At 36.9% G+C, this 18,556-nt stretch overlaps 1 protein-coding gene across 2 annotated transcripts in view; it reads left to right on the plus strand.

Moving 5' to 3' along the window:
- The window catches only part of LOC127860157 (sialin-like), a 41,985-nt gene that overhangs the window by 4,287 nt on the left and 19,142 nt on the right, over positions 1-18,556 (plus strand). For both annotated transcript variants that reach the window (XM_052398043.1, XM_052398042.1), the window contains exons 2-8: positions 290-453; positions 1,621-1,712; positions 3,652-3,745; positions 8,192-8,337; positions 10,842-10,929; positions 14,155-14,244; positions 16,961-17,094. In XM_052398043.1, coding sequence (XP_052254003.1) covers positions 300-453; positions 1,621-1,712; positions 3,652-3,745; positions 8,192-8,337; positions 10,842-10,929; positions 14,155-14,244; positions 16,961-17,094 — 798 coding nt within the window. In that variant the 5' untranslated portion in view covers positions 290-299. The remainder of the gene's footprint in view (positions 1-289; positions 454-1,620; positions 1,713-3,651; positions 3,746-8,191; positions 8,338-10,841; positions 10,930-14,154; positions 14,245-16,960; positions 17,095-18,556) is intronic.

Below are 18,556 nucleotides of genomic sequence, written 5' to 3' on the forward strand. Positions count from 1 at the left end.
CAACACTTTTTGCACTTGTGCAATTTATCTCTAACTGTTTTTAGGATATATATAAAAAATATTTGTCAACCTTAAAACCTTAATGGGTTGTTATTTATTTTATCAAAATCTATAAATGTTTTTATGGTACAGCTTAAACACTATGAATTTTTGTGATCGCCTTTTGTTCGTTTTCTGTCGTGTGTCATTACCATTTACCTAATTAACACTCTAGAGGTCACATTTATTGTCATATCTTCAACAAAACACCTCTTTTATCCAGTATCCATTAATTCTTCCATTATTTCAGACCAGCCAAGATGAGGCCGGATGAAACCAAGAAAATGGAGTTCCAGACGGCGGAGGAGCAACATGACCTCCTGCGTCACCGTAGATACCTCAGTCTCAGTCTCAAGCTGGGGACATGGATACCCAAACGTTATGTCGTTGGGATTATGGCTTTCTTTGGATTTTGTATGTATTTTTGTTGCTTTACAATGTAAGGGAATAAAATTGCTTCTGTTCTCCATCTGATAAGCCTATTTTAGGATTAAAATTCAATAGTTGTGTTGCCGGCCTCGCCAGCCGTAGTGGGTGGAGAATAATACCAACAACGGTTGATGTTTCTATATGTAATTCCCCGTGCAGACAATACATATACATTAATCTGAAACAATAGCATTAAATTATAATATGAAGATAAATGGATTAATGTTAAGAATTAGATGATAAATCACTACAATATAGCAAACATATAACAATGCAAACAATGCAACCGCATCGACATGTTTAACAACACAATATTATTTCAATATATTAATACTAATAATAATAACAATAATGATAATAATAATAATAATAATAATAATGATATGAAATACCTGCAGATATATGTAAATATAACTGCTAAATGCTGAGCACATAGAAATGGCGTCTATCTTTCTGAGTGCCGCTGTCTTGTTTGAAAAGTGGCGCAATGAATTAAAAATCCTGTGCTTGTGCGCATAAACGGTGTTAGCATGAACTATAACAATAGTGGTTAAACACTACCAATACTACAACTACAATACTAATACCAATTGACACTGCCGACTTAAAGATAGTGGCTTGGAACTTAAAAGATTTCTAAGAGAGAACTTTTAAAATATAAAATCGATGTAATCACCATATGACAATATAATCACCCTATAACAGTTGCTCATTTTGTCTATGATGCAATGCAAGTAAATGTTAATTTGTGTGTTTGATGAAATTGAAATAGTGGCTTGTATTATTAAATACTGTAAATGCTGAAATATAAATATGAACAATTCAATAGTGTAATGTAATACATGATCATGTATAACTATTAACATATTCATATTGTAATTTAATGTATTCTTCAAAAGTAATTTGCAGACTGCACACCCTGATTCGGGAGGTACTTTTGTGCATCTGCATTTTGCCTAGGTTTCTCACAACAGATCTAATTTTATTTTCAGGTAACAACTTTTGTAATTTCAGGTAACATATTATTTCAATTTCAGGTAACATATTATTTTATTTTCAGGTAACATATTCTTCTATTTTCAGGTAACATATTATTTTATTTTCAGGTAACATATTATTTTATTTTCAGGTAACATATTATTTTATTTTCAGGTAACATATATGCTTTGAGGGTGAACCTCAGTGTAGCCATAGTAGCAATGACTTCAAACCACTCACAAAACATTGCTGGAAACAAGACCCTGGTAATCACAGCCTAGGAAAATATGAATATTTTAAAATTCAGTGTCATCTTTAATGAAGAATATTTTCTTTCACTACACAATATTGGGAGGAAAATATCCGGCAAATATATGTAAAACTGAATTACTTAGTTTTGCAGAAAGAATCAAATGCTCAATTGTTTTCAGTGAACTAAGAAGTATTTGAGCTCTGGGCAAATGAGGCTCAATGCATATGTCCACACAGGCTAATCACTGCCCGCTTTAATGGCATTTTTGCGTTTAAAGGAAATCTCTTCTTAGGGAAAATCCTGTTCAGGCAAACATTGTCTTTCCTGATAAGCCTGTTCAGACTACACAGGCTAATAATGGACAAGACTTTACAGAAATGGAGTCAGCCCTGTTTTATCAAGAAAGATTTACTTTATTAATGATGAGGATTAAGCATCTGTTTATTCTCTTACATATATACATGTATTGTGCGCAAATTATGCATTCTCAAGATTCTATGACTGTTAAGAATTGTGTCTGGTTTCTCAATTTGGGGTAAATATACACAAATGAGCTTTAATCAGTGCTATATCTAAAGCAGAAAAGCAGCCCTCCCCCATTTGTGTGCCCTACCTTTATTATTAAATATGTTGCCCCCCCCTTTCATTTGTATGGTCGATCCTTTCTTAATACATGTACCCTGAAAAATCCTACACACGTGTTCCTTTTTATGCCCCCCTTCGAAGAAGAGGGGGTATATTGCTTTGCTCATGTCGGTCTGTCTGTCGGTCTGTCGGTCCGTCCACCAGGTGGTTGTCTGACGATAACTCAAGAACGCTTGGGCCTAGGATCTTCATAGGTACATTGATCATGACTCGCAGATGACCCCCATTGATTTTGAGGTCACTAGGTCAAAGGTCAAGGTCACGGTGACCAGAAATAGTAAAATGGTTTTTGAATGATAACTCAAGAACGCTTTTGCCTAGGATCATGACACTTCATAGGTACATTGATCGTGACTCGCAGATGACCCCTATTGATTTTCAGATCACTAGGTCAAAGGTCAAGGTCACAGTTACAAAAATCGTATTCACACAAAGGCTGCCACTACAACGGACAGCCCATATGGGGGGCATGCATGTTTTACAAACAGCCCTTGTTTTATTAGTCAAATTCAGGTTAATACAAAAACCACCTAATTTGTTTTTATTGGCTATTCACTACTTTATAAAGTAACATACATTTAACTACATATTAGCATAAAATTATATTTTTTTAACAATATACCTCATGGATTTATATCATTCCTCAGGGATTTATGCTGAATGAACGATTTAATAAAACTTAAAAGCAAAAAAGTGGAAACAGCTCAATAAATTCACAATGTACAAAGTTTCCCATCCTATGGATTTGAATGAAAGAAGTCACTCTTCCATTGTCAGGCCCCCATGATATGTTTTTAGACTTATTGCAACACTGAATCAGGTTTGGGCCTCATGGGAGAGCCACTAAAATCAGTTTCTGAAAAATAAGGCTCAATCAGAGTTTCCACTGTTATCTTAATTTTTTTTTTATGGAACTTTTTTCCAAGCAAAATTCAGTTTAGGCAGAAAGTGTTGTCACTGATAACCATGTGCAGAGTGAACAAGTTTATGTGGGTTGACTGTAGGCACTGTATTATGTCCAATTTTTCCAGAACAAGGCTTATATAATAAGTGCAAATTGATTCGCAGCTTCAACTTCTATTTTACTATCTCTTCCAATATTTCACTCACTTGCGATTGATCAACACTTTACACGCATGCATTACACCCAAGTGTCCCAGAGTGCAGGTCATATATGATAAGTGCACATTTGTATCTAGCTTTAATGTTAATTTCCAATTGTCCAATTTTTGCTGATATTTCACTCACTTGCAATATTGTCCTTTTTGTGTTTCTAACCCAGCCTATTGATATGTTACATGTTCCAGGTGATCTACCCAGACTTCCACTATGATTCACATACCAAGGGGATCATACTGGGATCATTCTTCTATGGATACATCCTCACACAGATCCCTGGAGGTAGGTACTGTGATCATTCTTCTATGGAAACATCCTCACACAGATCCCTGGAGGTAGGTACAGGGATCATTCGTCTATGGATACATCCTCACACAGATCCTTGGAGGTATATACTGGGATCATTCCTCTATGGATACATCCTCGCACAGATCTTTTGAGGTAGGTACTGGGATCCTTTTTCAACGGATACATCTTCTTTTTTTTTTTTTTTTTTTTTTTTTTTTTTTTTTGTGAACGGATACATCTTAACACAGATCCCTGGAGGTAGGTACTTGGATCATTCTTCTACTGATACATCTTGACACAGATCCCTGGAGGTAGGTACTGGGATAATTTCTCTACGGATACATCTTCACACAGGGCCCTGGAGGTAGGTACTTGGATCATTCTTCTATGGACACATCCTCACACAGATCCTTGGAGATATGTACTGGGATTATTCTGGGACCATTCTTCTATGTATACATCATCACACAGATCTCTGGAGGTAGGTACTGGGATCATTCTGCTATGGATACATCCTCACACAGATCCCTGGAGGTAGGTACTGGGATAATTCGTCTACGAATACATCTTCACACAGATCCCTGGAGGTAGGTACTGGGATCATTCTTCTATGGACACATCCTCACACAGATCCCTGGAGATAGGTTCTGGGATTATCCTGTGACCATTCTTCTACGGATACATCATCATACAGATCTCTGGAGGTAGGTTCTGGGATCATTCTGCTATGGACACATCCTCACACAGATCCCTGGAGGTAGGTACTGGGATCATTCTGGGACCATTCTTCTACTGATACACCTTCACAACGATACCTGGAGGTAGGTACTGGGATCATTCTGGGATCATTCTTCTATGGATACATCTTCACACAGATCCCTGGCGGTAGGTACTGGGATCCTTTTGGGACCATTCTTCTATGGATACATCTTCACACAGATCCCTGGAGATAGATACTGAGATCATTCTGGGACCATTCTTCTACGGATACATCCTTACACAGATCCCTGGATGTAGGTACTGGGATCTTGCTTCAACTGATACATCTTCACACAGGTCTCTGGAGGTAGGTACTGGGATCATTCGTCTATGGATACATCTTCACACAGGTCTCTGGAGGTAGGTACTGGGATCTTGCTTCTACTGATACATCTTCACACAGGTCTCTGGCGGTAGGTACTGGATTCGTTCTTCTACTGATACATCTTCACAGAGGTCTTTTGAGGTAGGTACTGGGATCTTGCTTTTACTGATAGATCTTCACACAGGTCTCTGGAGGTAGGTACTGGGATCATTCTGGGACCATTCTTCTATGGATACATCTTCACACAGATCCCTGGAGGTAGGAACTGGAATCATTCTGGAACCATTCTTCTATGGATACATCTTCACACAGTTCCCTGGAGGTAGGTACTGGGATCATTCTGGGACATGTTCTGTGGATACATCTTCACACAGATCCCTGGAGGTAGGTACTGGGATTATTCTGGGACCATTCTTCTACGGATACATCCTTACACAGAAATTGGAGGTAGGTACTGGGATCTTGCTTCTACTGATACATCATCACACAGATCTCTGGAGGTAGGTACTGGGATCTTGCTTCTACTGATAAATCTTCACACAGGTCTCTGGAGGTAGGTACTGGGATCTTGCTTCTACTGATACATCTTCACACAGATCTCTGGAGTCTGGAGGTAGGAACTGGGATCTTCCTTCTACTGATACATCTTTACAAAGATCCCTGTATGTAGTACTGGGATCATTCTTCTACGGATATATTTTCACAAAGATCCCTGGAGGTAGGCACTGGGATCATTCTTATACGGATACATCTTCCCACAGATCCCTGGAGGTTGGTACTGGGATCATTCTTCTATGCATACATCTTGTCAAAGATCCCTAGAGGTTGTTACTGGGATCATTCTCTACGGATAAATCTTCCCACAGATCACTGGAGGTAGGTACTGGGATCATTCTTCTACGGATACATCTTGACACAGGTCTCGGGAGATAGGTAGTGGGATCATTCTTCTATGGATACATCTTGACACAGATCCATGGAGGTCGGTATTGGGATAATTCTTCTACGGATAAATCTTCACACAGATCCCTGGAGGTAGGTACTGGGATCATTCTCCTATGGATACATCTTGACACAGGTCCCTGCAGGTTGGTACTGGGATCATTCTTCTATGGATACATCTTCGCACAGATCATGGGTGGTGGTGTGGTCGAGTGGTAACACTCTGGTCTACCATTCCAGAGGTCCCCGGTTCAAATCCCGGCCAGGGCACTGGAAATTTCAGAAATGCTTCAAGTGTTTCCGATGTACTGGTATGAAACCCAGGTAATTCTCGCATGTATCGGTGCTATACACTGAGCATGTAAAAGAACTAAGGTATCTATTTGCAAAGAGCTAGGGTATCGCACCCAAATTCCTTGTATCCCAATACTGTCTCTTCTGCTTGCTGTCTCTTCAGCAAAACCAAAGGACCCCATTGGAAATAAGTGCTTGCACTTTCATGGGTTATCCTTGACCGCAAGGTCAAAATAAATACATACAAATAAATAAATCCCTGGAGGTACATGACAATCCTGTCTGGTATCAAGAGCTGTACTTTGTGGGCCTCATTCTGGGAAAACTGGGCTTAAGCTTTATGTGTAAAATGTCTTCCCATATAAGCCTGTGCAATCCACACAGGCTAAGCAGGGATGACTATTTTAGCTTTCATCAAATTTTTTGTCTAAATAAGGTCTTGTCAACAGAAATTCAGTATAAGTGTAAACTGACATTTCTGACATTTAATTTTAAAATACATTTGTTTATTGTTATTGGAATGTCCTGTAATCACAGGAAGTTACATGTATGTTTCTCCTATTCTGCTGACTTTGTTGTATTACTTTCTTGGCAATTGTCATATGAACATTATTTTCGGAACATGAAGATGTAATTAAGATCCCTAATAACATAGCATGGCAGTTGTTCTTGAATAACATCATCGCCATTAACCATGACTTTTAACATGCCAAGTTTGTATTTCATCTGTGAATCCCTCCCTCCTGTGTATCGGTCTAGACAACTGTTTTGTAATGCCAGACTTACTGTATTGATGCATTTTTTTCAGGACATAAACAAGAATATAGTCCAAAGATACTTCAGTGTAAGGAAGAAAGTTGGAGAATAATTGTTTTATCAATGTTTCGTTAATAATTTGTGTAAGGAACCTGTCTCTGTTATGTGCATACTGTACTTATGACCATGACTCAGCAGATTCCAAGTCTGTGAAGTCCTGTTTGTAAACCCTTCACCACACACTTTGGAGCTTTTGTTGTCCTTTAGAAATATCAAATGTTTTAGATTTGTAATTTTCGTTTTAGTTATGATATTTTAGAGGAAAGAGTAACACTGGACATTTAATATGCTGAAAGATATCCATTAAATGCATCTTTTGAAGAATAAAAAACCTTACAATTATAAAGCATTACAATTGCAAAAAAATTGAATAATTTGGAGCGTTCTGTTGTTATTGTTATAGTTTGTGACATTATGAGGATTGCTTATATAAAGTATAAAATGCACTACACACTAAATGAGCACAGATTGCCGAGTGGTTTAAGTGCTAGACTTTAAATGCTGCACTAGCCCAGTTGAGGATTACTTCTTTTTCTTTCTTTAATTTTACTCTCTTTTTTTACTTAAGCTATTTAGTTACAATGTTAACATTTATCAATGTAAAGCATTTAATGACAAACTTCAATACATGCCAAAATCTGTGAAAAGGTCCCTTTAAAATTATTCTTATTAAATTTAAGTTGTAAGCCTTCTTTTCCAACCATAAGATACTGATGAGCAACAAACAGCATAACACTTAAACCAACTGCAAGTTACTCGCAGACTGGGCTGGTTTTATCCTGGTTGCATGAAGCCTGCTGAGTGGGAGAAGTTGGTTGTTAAGGCTTGAGCTGATGTCAGAATTAATACTGAATGAGCCTAACACTATAATGTCCTATGCTAAATAGTCTTACAAAACTTTTACATGTGAGCTTTTGTTTAAAGTAGTAAAATAAAAATTGAAGGGAAGCTTTTGGCCAGAGAAGTAAAATCTTGGGAGAACGTTTTTAGGGTGGTAAAATTATTATAGAACTTTTGTCCGAGGTAGTACAATCATGGTACACATGTAGAACATTATTTTGTCAATGGTGGTACAATTTCAGGAGAACTTTTGTCGGCTTGCCTTAAATTTGACGAGTGAGCGAATGTCTGGGAGAGTTTTTGCCCCACATTTTAGCATTTCTCTGGGAAAACAGCACTTAATGCATGTGCATAAAGTGTCGTCCCTGATAAGCCTTGCAGTCTACACAGCCTTATCAGGGATGACACTTTCTGCCTAGTTTGGATTTTTTTTTGAAAGGGAGACTTTTTAATGTCTTTTCCAGGTTACCTGGCCAACAGACTAGGGGGAAAGTACCTGTTTGGAGGAGGAGTGTTTCTGACTGCCCTGTTCACACTGGTGACCCCGCTGTGTGCTAACTGGAGCGACTACCTACTGGTGGCAGTCAGGGTCCTCGAGGGGCTGTTTGAGGTCAGATGTTAGTGAGAGTGATTTTTAACCCATTCACACAATGAAGCAAATTGAAAATGGCTATTTGTAAACAGCATAAAACCAGAACAGCCTTCAAGTAACTCGCAGTCTGATCAGGTTTTATGCTGTTTGCTACTCATCAGTACCTTATGGTTGGAAATGCTGAAGCCTTTTAAACTTGAATATATTAAGAAAGGACTAAAATATAATTTGATTTTCTAAAGGACTTCAAATGGGTTAAAGTGCGTTTCTGAGTGGTAAAGGGTTAATAAAGATGGGCTGCCCTTGGAGGAAAGGAGGCTTAGTGCATGTTCCTAAAGTGTCATCCCAGATTAGCCTGCTTTTTTGGAATTTTTGTTTAAAGGACGTCTCTTCTAACCAAATTGCTAAGGCTAATCAGAGATGACTCCTTACGAACATGCATGAAGCCCCGTTGTGAATGAGGGTGTCGTATTTATATGTGTATGAGAATAACAGTTATGGTTTGAAGATTAAGTAATCAATTCATTTTTAGCTTCACTGGCCAAAGGCCAGCGGGGCTTATGTCATGGTCCTGTGTCCGTCGTGTGTGCGTGCGTGCGTCCGTGCGTTAACTTTTTCTATAAACATCTTCTTCTCCTAAACTACTGGTCGAATTCTATTGAAATTTCTCAGGAATGTTCCTGTGGTGAACCTCTTTCAAATTTGTTCAAATTTTGCCCCTGGGGTCAAATTTGACCCTGCCACGGGGGGTCAAAAAATTAAAAAAATTTGCTTATATAAGGCCTATTTTGTGCAAACTTTAAAAATCTTCTTGTCCATAACCGTATGGCATAGGGCTACCAAATTAGGTATGTAATGACATCTTATAGTCCTCTACCAAGTTTGTTCAAATTAAGCCCCTGGGATCAAATTTGACTGTTCCCCAGGGGTCACAAAATTGAACATATGCTTATATTGGGCCCATTTTGTGCAAACTATAAAAATCTTCTTGTCCATAACCATTGTGCCTATTTCTACCAAATTCGGTAGGTAGTGACATCTAATAGTTCTCTACTTAGTTTGTTCAAATTGTGCCCCTGGGAATAAATTTGACCTTGTCCCAGGGGTCACAAAAATGAACATATGCTTAAATAAGGCCTATTTTGTGCAAACTTTAAAAATCTTCTTGTTCTTAATTATAGAGCCTAGGGCTACTAAATTTGGTATGCAGTGATATCTAATAGTCCTCTACCAAATTTGTTCAAATTATTCCCCTGGGCTCAAATTTGACCTGGCCCCTGGGGTCACAAAACTGAACATATGACGTTTACCAGCGGAGATTACTGCGGCCGTTTGGCTGTGACCAACAACAACATCAACATCTTGTAAATATGAGATAAAACCCTGTCATTTAGTGCCATTTTAGGTCAGATGGTGACTGCTTAAAAAGGCATTGCAGTAAGAACGTGTTATGAATGTTTTGCTTATAAACTGAAAAAAGTCGGGTTTTATTTAAATATGTTGAAAGTGACCATATATCCGGATGAAAATATTTTGGATGACATGTTAATTTCATGTCTTTTTTGTAGTGTTAAAACCAATTTAATAATATATTATTGATTTTAAAAACACAACTTCCATGAACATAATTATTTCAAGAAAAGTCAATATATGATACTGCACGGTAAACTCAAACTTTGTATCCAAGAGAAGGTGTTGAAATTAATGAATTGCAATGTTCTTAACTATCGTATATGCTGCTTTTTAATAACTAATGATTCATTGTTCCATTTGTGAATCGTGACTCACAAATTGTGGATATGATTGCCAATTGCTCAACTATCCATATATATTTCTGACCATTTTATAATTTTCTTAATATAAGTTATGAATTAATCTTAGAAGTCAAATGTATTACTTAATTAAATACATTTATAAATATAAAGAAATAATCTTTAGATTATCATAATATTCTCAGGCCTGTTGATCTTAGGGATGTGTGGGTTGATGAGCAATTTCTCCTTTTATCACAATTATTTCTACCCTACCTGATAATTTTCTTCATATTCCATTTTAATTTAATTGACGTCTGCAACCTCTTTCAAATTGGGAAAGTCCAAAATGTGTCGTTTGGTAAAGGGTTAAGGCATTTTGATTCCTATGGGTCTTGTGAATCTGTTTCAAATCAAATGCGTAGATTTGATCTTCAGCATCTAAAAATATGTGAAATAGAAAGAACGACAATATCTTTTGGAGAGATGAATGTACCTACGTTATAAGCAAAGGACCTGTGCACCAGTTCCTGGGCTTTTTAGTCTGTTTAGTTAACACGGTAGTATCTTTTTCCATATATAAAAATGCTCACCCTTCCAACTTTAAGCGCCCAGTGGGACGAGGGATAGAAAGAGAAAGTCACATGCTTGAGTACATTTCAACCCATGCGCATTGCACGTTTTTTTTTCGCAAAGAAAAAACAGTGGAGCGATACAGGGCCATCATGGCCCTCTTGTTCAGCATGTTATCAAATTTTGTTTATATGTTAGGGTGTGACCTATCCATCCATTCATGCAATCTGGTCAAAATGGGCCCCACCCCAGGAGAAAACCAAACTGGCCACTCTGGCCTTCTCTGGTATGTATGTCTGCTTTCATGGATTTTTTTGTTTAGAGGAAGTCTCTTGAAGCCCCATAAACACTCAAAATCAACAAATATTTTGTAAAATATAGTTAACCCATATAAAATCATTGTTCCTTGTAGCAATAGCCAAAAATTCTACGCTTTATGTGGTATGGTAACATAGATGAAACGAGATAACAAAATGCTAATTTTTATTTTTTGTGTGATGGTATATTCCATGTGAATTTTCCCATTGATATCCAAACAATTACAAGTGAACATGACATTGGCAATAAAGAAAAGCAAGTCGAGGTTGAAAGTGTCATTCCTGATTAACCTGTGCACTCATATCTTGATTACCATTGATTAGTATTACATATTCTGTTTACTGGTATATATATGTCAAAACTGTATTATTTTACTCATATCAAGACAAGCTTTGTAAACATGTAGTCAATGGCCTTGGGATATACAGCATATACTGGTGTACTGTTAAAGGCCTTGATTGCTATGGTGTGACTACAATGAACACTGACGATAAGGTGTTACAAATTATGGTAGGACTTAAATAATATTTTTAGATAGAAATAAACAATTGACAATTCAAAGAAATTATTAATTTTTTACTTAAATAATGACATTTGAAATAGTGTTTGATGCTAATAAACAGTTTAAAAAAAATGGCACTGTACATTGATAGAGCACATATATATTTAAACAGTTGGAAGTAAAACTTAAAGCCTAGTTGTGAGAAAATTGGGCTTAATGCATGTTTGCACAGGCTAATCAGGGAAAACACTTTCCACTTTTATAGATTTGTGTGTGTAAAAGGAGCCTTTTCAGAATGAAAATCCTATATCAGATACATCAGCTTAACACTGAACCCTTTATGGGTACTAACCGTAATTACTCAAAGTTTTCGGACACTAAGTTTTCGGACACCCTATTTTTTAGCAAAAATAATTATTTTTTGTGACTCTAAATTTTTGGATGATTAATGTCTCTTAATTTCCGGACAGTTTATTTTGCCGCGCTTTTCTACAGACTTCGGCCTTGTTTTTGCTTATCTTGTGACACTTTGATCATGGATTTTTAAAAGGGGATTTAGGTCATAAAACCTTACAGATTCATGCCTGAGGGCAATGGACCATTACATTCGCGTAATTGGGTAAATAACCATGTATACCGGTAGAAAGTAATAGATTCTCCCAAAAGCATTTAAAACAATTTATGTCCTATTTTGGAATCAGAATCTCTTTTTGCATTTTTGTTCTATATCATTTCCGACAAGAGTAAACAAAGCTGTGAAGTTGTATCTGTTGTTTGTTTTGAAGTAGAAAAAAAAGAGTTAATCACAAGAAAATGATTTAATATTGATTAATTGCATTTATTTCAATATAATTATAATTTTCGGACACCTTAATTGTTGTCTCTAAATTTTCGGACACCTGTAATTGTCCACTACCGGTTTCACCGGAGGGGACTTGTGGTTTGCGCTCCGTCAGTCAGTCTGTCCGTCACACTTTTCATGATCCTGCGATAACTTTACAAGTTCTTAATATTGTTTCATGAAACTTGAAACATGCATAGATGGCAATATGGACATTATGCACGTCATTTCATTTTGTTCCTACGTCAACAATTCTGGTTGCTATGGCAACAAATAGACTAGAAATACTGCTGAAAATGGATTTCTAGATCCTGGGATAACTTTTAAAGTTCTTCATATTTTTTCATGAAACTTGAAACAAGGATAGATGGCAATATGGAAATTATTCATGTCATTTCATTTTGTTTCTACGTCAAAAATTTTGGTTGCTATGGCAACAAATAAAAAAAATATTCTGAGAATGGTGGAATTTCTGACAATGGTGGAGCCGGTAGGGGACCATATTGCTTGGCAATCTCTTGTTTTTGAATATTTCTCCTATCAATATTTTCGGACACACAATGTTTTTTAATTTGTTTATGTCCGAAAACTTAAGTAATTTTGGTATGCAGGTTTGTGCATCTGCACAATTACAGTGAAACCTCGCTATTAAGACCACCTGTGTTGAAAAGTGGTCTTAATAGCGAGGTGGTCTTAATTCTGAGTTTTCATGAATTGTACAGATAATACGAAAACGTGAATATTAAATGAATTTTAATATTTTTGCATAAAATATAACAGTAATTAATCTATGCAGTGTACAAAGATAATATGTTCGGTTTTTCAAACAAGAAGTGAAAATACTTGTACATGTACTTTTCATCATGACACTATAGAATAGCTTGAACCTACAAAGGAAAAATAAGAACATTTAGAATGGGTTATACAATTAAATGTTAGGATTGCAGACGGCATTTCACATTTGACATGTTTTTATAAACATTGCTTAAACAGGAGTTTCTCATTACGGGCAATTTCTATTAATAACGCACTTTTATCTATGGCTTTTGCAATTTTGTTTGGTCACAACTAAATAGGTTATTAGCTGCATAAAAATCACATTAAAGCGGATTCATGTCCAAATATCAAATGACAGCACGGAGCCGAGCAAATAACGTTTTGGAGAGACAGAAAAAATAAATAATTAACACACCTAAGTCTTTCCAATGCCGAATAAATCGGCCAACTGCCGTTGTGATTTCCCATCACTCGCGTTGATCAAATCAATCTTTCTTTTAAACACAACTCTTTCTGTTTGCGCTTATTCATTTTGAATAGCGATATGGTATACAGGACGGTTTTTATATACATCACAAACAAAACCATCTTACTCAATTATCCCAATAAATTATTTGCCGTATTTAATGTTTTAAGTATGTTGCAAACAATAACCAATTTACCCATCAAAAACTCAATAATAATAGCTTATTGTCAATCAAGAATCAAGGGTTTAAAAGAATAACAAGTGCCGAAAATCTAACACCTGCATCACAAATCGATGCCAAAAACCGTTGTCATGAATTGTAGTTAATTGGGTCACTATGGCTTAGTACACAAACCTGATCGAACCACAACACCAAATCAAGTAAGGTGTGAAAATTACTGGTCGTTTGGCGGGTGTCAATTTAGAGCAATTTTCGCTAATTGGTACTGATTAAAGTGGTCGTAATAGCAAATTAGTGGGTAGGTCGGATTAGTGATTGTAACAACCATTGAAATATAGAAGGAAAACATCGGGACTGAAAAATAGAATACCGAGGTGGTTGTAAAGAGAGTTTTTACTGTATCTCCCTTGATGGGTACTTTTGCAGGCTCGTACATTGGCACAGTTATCTCCCTTCCCCTCTCAGCGGCCCTGGCAGAGTCTGCAGCAGGCTGGCCCAGCATCTTCTACGTGTTTGGTAAGACCTAATCATTTGAACTTTTTTTTCTTTTCTCCAACAATTTAATTGAAACTTCAAATATGTCATCACTGTGGAGTGTAGATACATTTATGAAAATCACAATTTTAAGCTCCGCTGTTTTCGGAGAAAACCTGAGTTATTGTCATAGCCAGCTCGTCGTGTCCGTCATCGTGTCGTCCGTCGCCCGCGTCGTACTCAAACCTTAACATTTGTTACCCTTTTGAACATTGGCTCTAAAATCAAAGTGCTTCCACCTACAACTTTGAAACTTCATATGTAGCTGCACCTTGATGAGTTCTACACGCCACACCATTTTTTTGGTAACTAGGTGAAAGGTCAAGGTCATTGTGACCTCTAAAAAAAATAAAAAAATTCTGACAAGCTTTCATTTATTAAACAATGCACCCACAGCCGAGCGTTGGCACCCATTATGCGTTGCTCTTGTTTTAATACCCTGTGATCCATGCATTCCCGATTTATTTTTCACTTAGCTAAAGGTGACAAAGCGATTCTGTGGTAGAAGTTCTGTTTGTGAAAAAGCTTCAGTGAAACACATGCATTGTAATAACACTTTCTTAAGTTCAATATTGACAGACTTACTGGATTGACCTTTTTCATGAACAGGTATTATATAATTATAATAAATTGATTAAGGTTGCATGAGGCGTATTTCTTCTTCAATTGCAGTTTGTCTTTGGATAAAAAAATTTTAGCTGTTGATTTTTTACAAAGTTACAGGCCTTGGACTGAACCATTTCTCTAAAATAACTCTTTTCCGGATTTGTGTTAGAAACACTTTTAGATATTCACTTGATTTTTAGTGTGTGAGACTACCTGCATGACTTTGAGATCAAGATTGAGGTGTTTTTTTAAGTATGAGAAGTTTTGAGTCAAAAGTGGAATGAAGGGCAATGGTGATTGAGTCCCTGATTTATCCGTCATGCCTCACTCTGGAATAACTGGCAGCGTTATAGATAATTTTTGACCCATGGGGGTATAAACCCCCACTTTTCAAAGCATGGGGGTAAATGGTCAATTTTTGCCTTGCTTGAAGGGTAATTTGCTAAACATAAAACAAGAATATAGCCTGGGTACAGACACGCTACTTTAATCATGTTAAGGACAATAAACCATTAACTATGTGTATTCCTTCATAGAAGTAGGTTTCTTTAAGTGTTTTTTTTTTTTTTAACTTGTATTGTTGGCAGATTTTACATTTAAGACAAACTTCGTCCTTTTCGTCCACCATCGTGAGCCACAGAATTTTTTTTTGCCAACTTTCAACAGTTGTTTTATTAGCGTTTTAGTGTGTCCAGTTTGATTTGAAAACAGAGGAAATTAAATCATTCCGTATTGGCAGTACAATGTTATTTCTCGATACAACTTTGGCCGTATAGAAAGAATCAATTGTTCTTTGAAAAGTAATTTGTTTTGGCTTCAAAGAAGCCATGCTGACCTCTTCATGTAATTTAATAAACACATAAGCGCTTGACTGTAAATTAAAAAAATCAATACTAAACTTACCATGCTTCTAGATGATACAGAGTATACATACCGACTGGCTAACTATTTGTACAATCCAGCTGTTTATATTTTTAACCAGGTTTTCCGAAGGAAAAAACTGGTTATTAGATTGGCGAATGTCGGTGGGCGGGCGGGTGGGCTGGCTGGCGGGCGGAACAAGCTTGTCCGGGCCATAACTTTGTCGTTCATCGTGAGAATTTAAAATCATTTGGCACATTTGTTCACCATCATTAGACAGTGTGTAGCGCGAAAGAATTATGTTGATATCTCCAAGGTCAAGGTCACAATTTGAGTTCAAAGATCAAAAATGGCTATAAATGAGCTTGTCCGGGCAATAACTTTGTTGTTCATTGTCAGATTTTAAAATCATTTGGCACATTTGTTCACCATCATAAGACGGTGTGTCATGCGAAAGAATTACGTCGATATCTCCAAGGTCAAGGTCGCACATTGAGTTCAAAGGTCAAAAATGGCCATAAATGAGCTTGTTAGGGCCATATCTATGTCATTCATTGTGAGATTTTAAAATCATTTGTCACATTTGTTCACCATCATGGGACGGTGTGTGGCACAAAAGAATTATGTCAATAATTCCAAGGTCAAGGTCACCACGACTAAAAATATATTTATTTTGATACAAATGGGGTTTATTATAAACAATTATCAGATAAAGGGAGACAACTAAAACTGAACTGATTAAATCAGTTCAGTTTTAGTTGTCTCCCTTTATCTGACTTTTTTTTCACATTGAAAACCTGGTTTTGTGACAATTTTGTCCCTTGTTTGTTTATGATGTACGCAGAGAATTTACAGCATTTGCGTAAGTCCAGATTGGCTTGCTTAAATGTACGTACCGAAATGATAAATTGAGCGTATCTCGATGTTTCTAATGCGTATATTACGCTGATACGCAGCTTATCTTGAACGCTGAACTGGGCTTAACGCATGTGCAAAAAGTGTTGTCCGAGATTAGCCTGTGCAATGTGCAAAGTCTCATTAGACACTTTCCCTCTTTAGTGGATTTCATTTTTAAAGAGACTTGTTTTGAAAGAAAAATTTCATTAAAGCAATCAGTGTTGTCCTTGATTGGCCTGTGGGGACTGCACATTCTAATCTGGGACAACACTTTATGCACTTGCATTAAATCCTCTTTTCCCAGAAAGTGGCTCATTGTTAACTGCTCTTTTAGGTTGCCTGGCAATATTGTGGTTCGTATTGTGGTGCTACTTGGTGTCAGAGAGCCCAGCCAAACACCCCAGTATATCAAGCGCAGAGCTGGAGTACATACAGGGAAGCATTGGATACACGGAGGAACAGACACAGGTCAGGGGGTCTGGGCCATGTCTTATAACAGATCTTATACCAAGCTAGTCTTATGATTAGTTTAAACCTATTTATTTTAGCTCAATTGTGTAGTAAGCCTTATTCTTATTTGAAACTCTCTAGAGTCTGTTTCCTGGGACTAGAACAGGTACTTGGTGTCAATAGGTGAGATCTAAAGAACGCTCCTATAGTGGGGATCGAACCCGTGACCTCCCAGTCGCTTTGCGGACACCATATCCATCATGCCATGGCTACCTACAATCTTATGATTGATATTTGTAGTTAAGAAAAAAAAGGTCAGGGTCATGTCATATCCATGATTGTAGACCAAATTGATGAAATAAATGGATATTTGACCCGCATCATGCAAAAATTGTTCTTGTACCATATGTGGCTAGTGTTGCCCCACACCATCCTGAGTATTTGCGCCATCTATTTAGGACTATTAGGAGCTACCCTGTCCTCTTTAAAGTCATGCAAGGTTTTGTGGTCTCATAAGCTGACATTTCCATAGTTACTGACCTATGCTAGGAAGCCATCCTAGCAGCACTGAATTGTTCAAATGTAATCATTCTGCCTTGATAGTTGAACACTAATGTTATAAAAAACTTGTAATAGATCTCATAAAATTAATAAATTTAAAGACATCAGATATTAGACTGATTAACATTTCAGCATACTTTTTCAAATTGGGTATTTAACAAATATTCAGCTAATGCATAGCATTTGTAGTCAGGGGCGTAGCTGCTATTAGGCACAGCAGGCCCGGGCCTTCAATTTTTTTTTAAACATGAAAATAATAAAATGCTTCAACTTTGAATAACGCATTTATTGACCCTGAGGGGGGTGAGGTGTTAAAAATCTGCATTTCATGTTGACATTATCCTAAGACAATGGATTCTGGTCGTGTTTACAGGACATATCTTCCAATTATCAACTCTGCTTCTTTCTATGTGCATAGATTCGAGCTAGCATGCTTCTTTTCACGTGACTTGCTGTTACAAGTTTACATAGATCTACATGTAGATCTACTTGTCTCCCTGTCAACCCTACAGTAAGATGTAATTGATTATCCGAATGATGTTAATGACCGCGGAAATTTAAAATGGAGCACTTGCCCCCGTATCCCGATTCATTTACTGAATCCGGGTCGGTGAAAGGCTGTCTGATTTAGGACTCATACACATTCATAGAAACAGATGTTTCGATTGATGAAATCATCAACACATTTTCCTCGGTTAAGTGTAGAAATATTGATTTCATGTAATTGATACTCTTGTTAGAACAATTTGTGTAATAGATGGACTACAAGTAAGTTTTACACTCAACACGTTACGGTGCCGTTATAGACATGCAGACAGTATTATTGGAAAGAATTTCCAAGGTTTGACTTGTGAATAAGTGGAGTGTTACACTTTTAAATGTTTCTCTGTTCCATATTGTTTTAACATTTAGTTCACTG

The sequence above is a fragment of the Dreissena polymorpha genome, chromosome 15 (assembly GCF_020536995.1).
Source record: "Dreissena polymorpha isolate Duluth1 chromosome 15, UMN_Dpol_1.0, whole genome shotgun sequence".
NCBI classification, from domain to species: Eukaryota; Metazoa; Mollusca; class Bivalvia; order Myida; family Dreissenidae; genus Dreissena; species Dreissena polymorpha.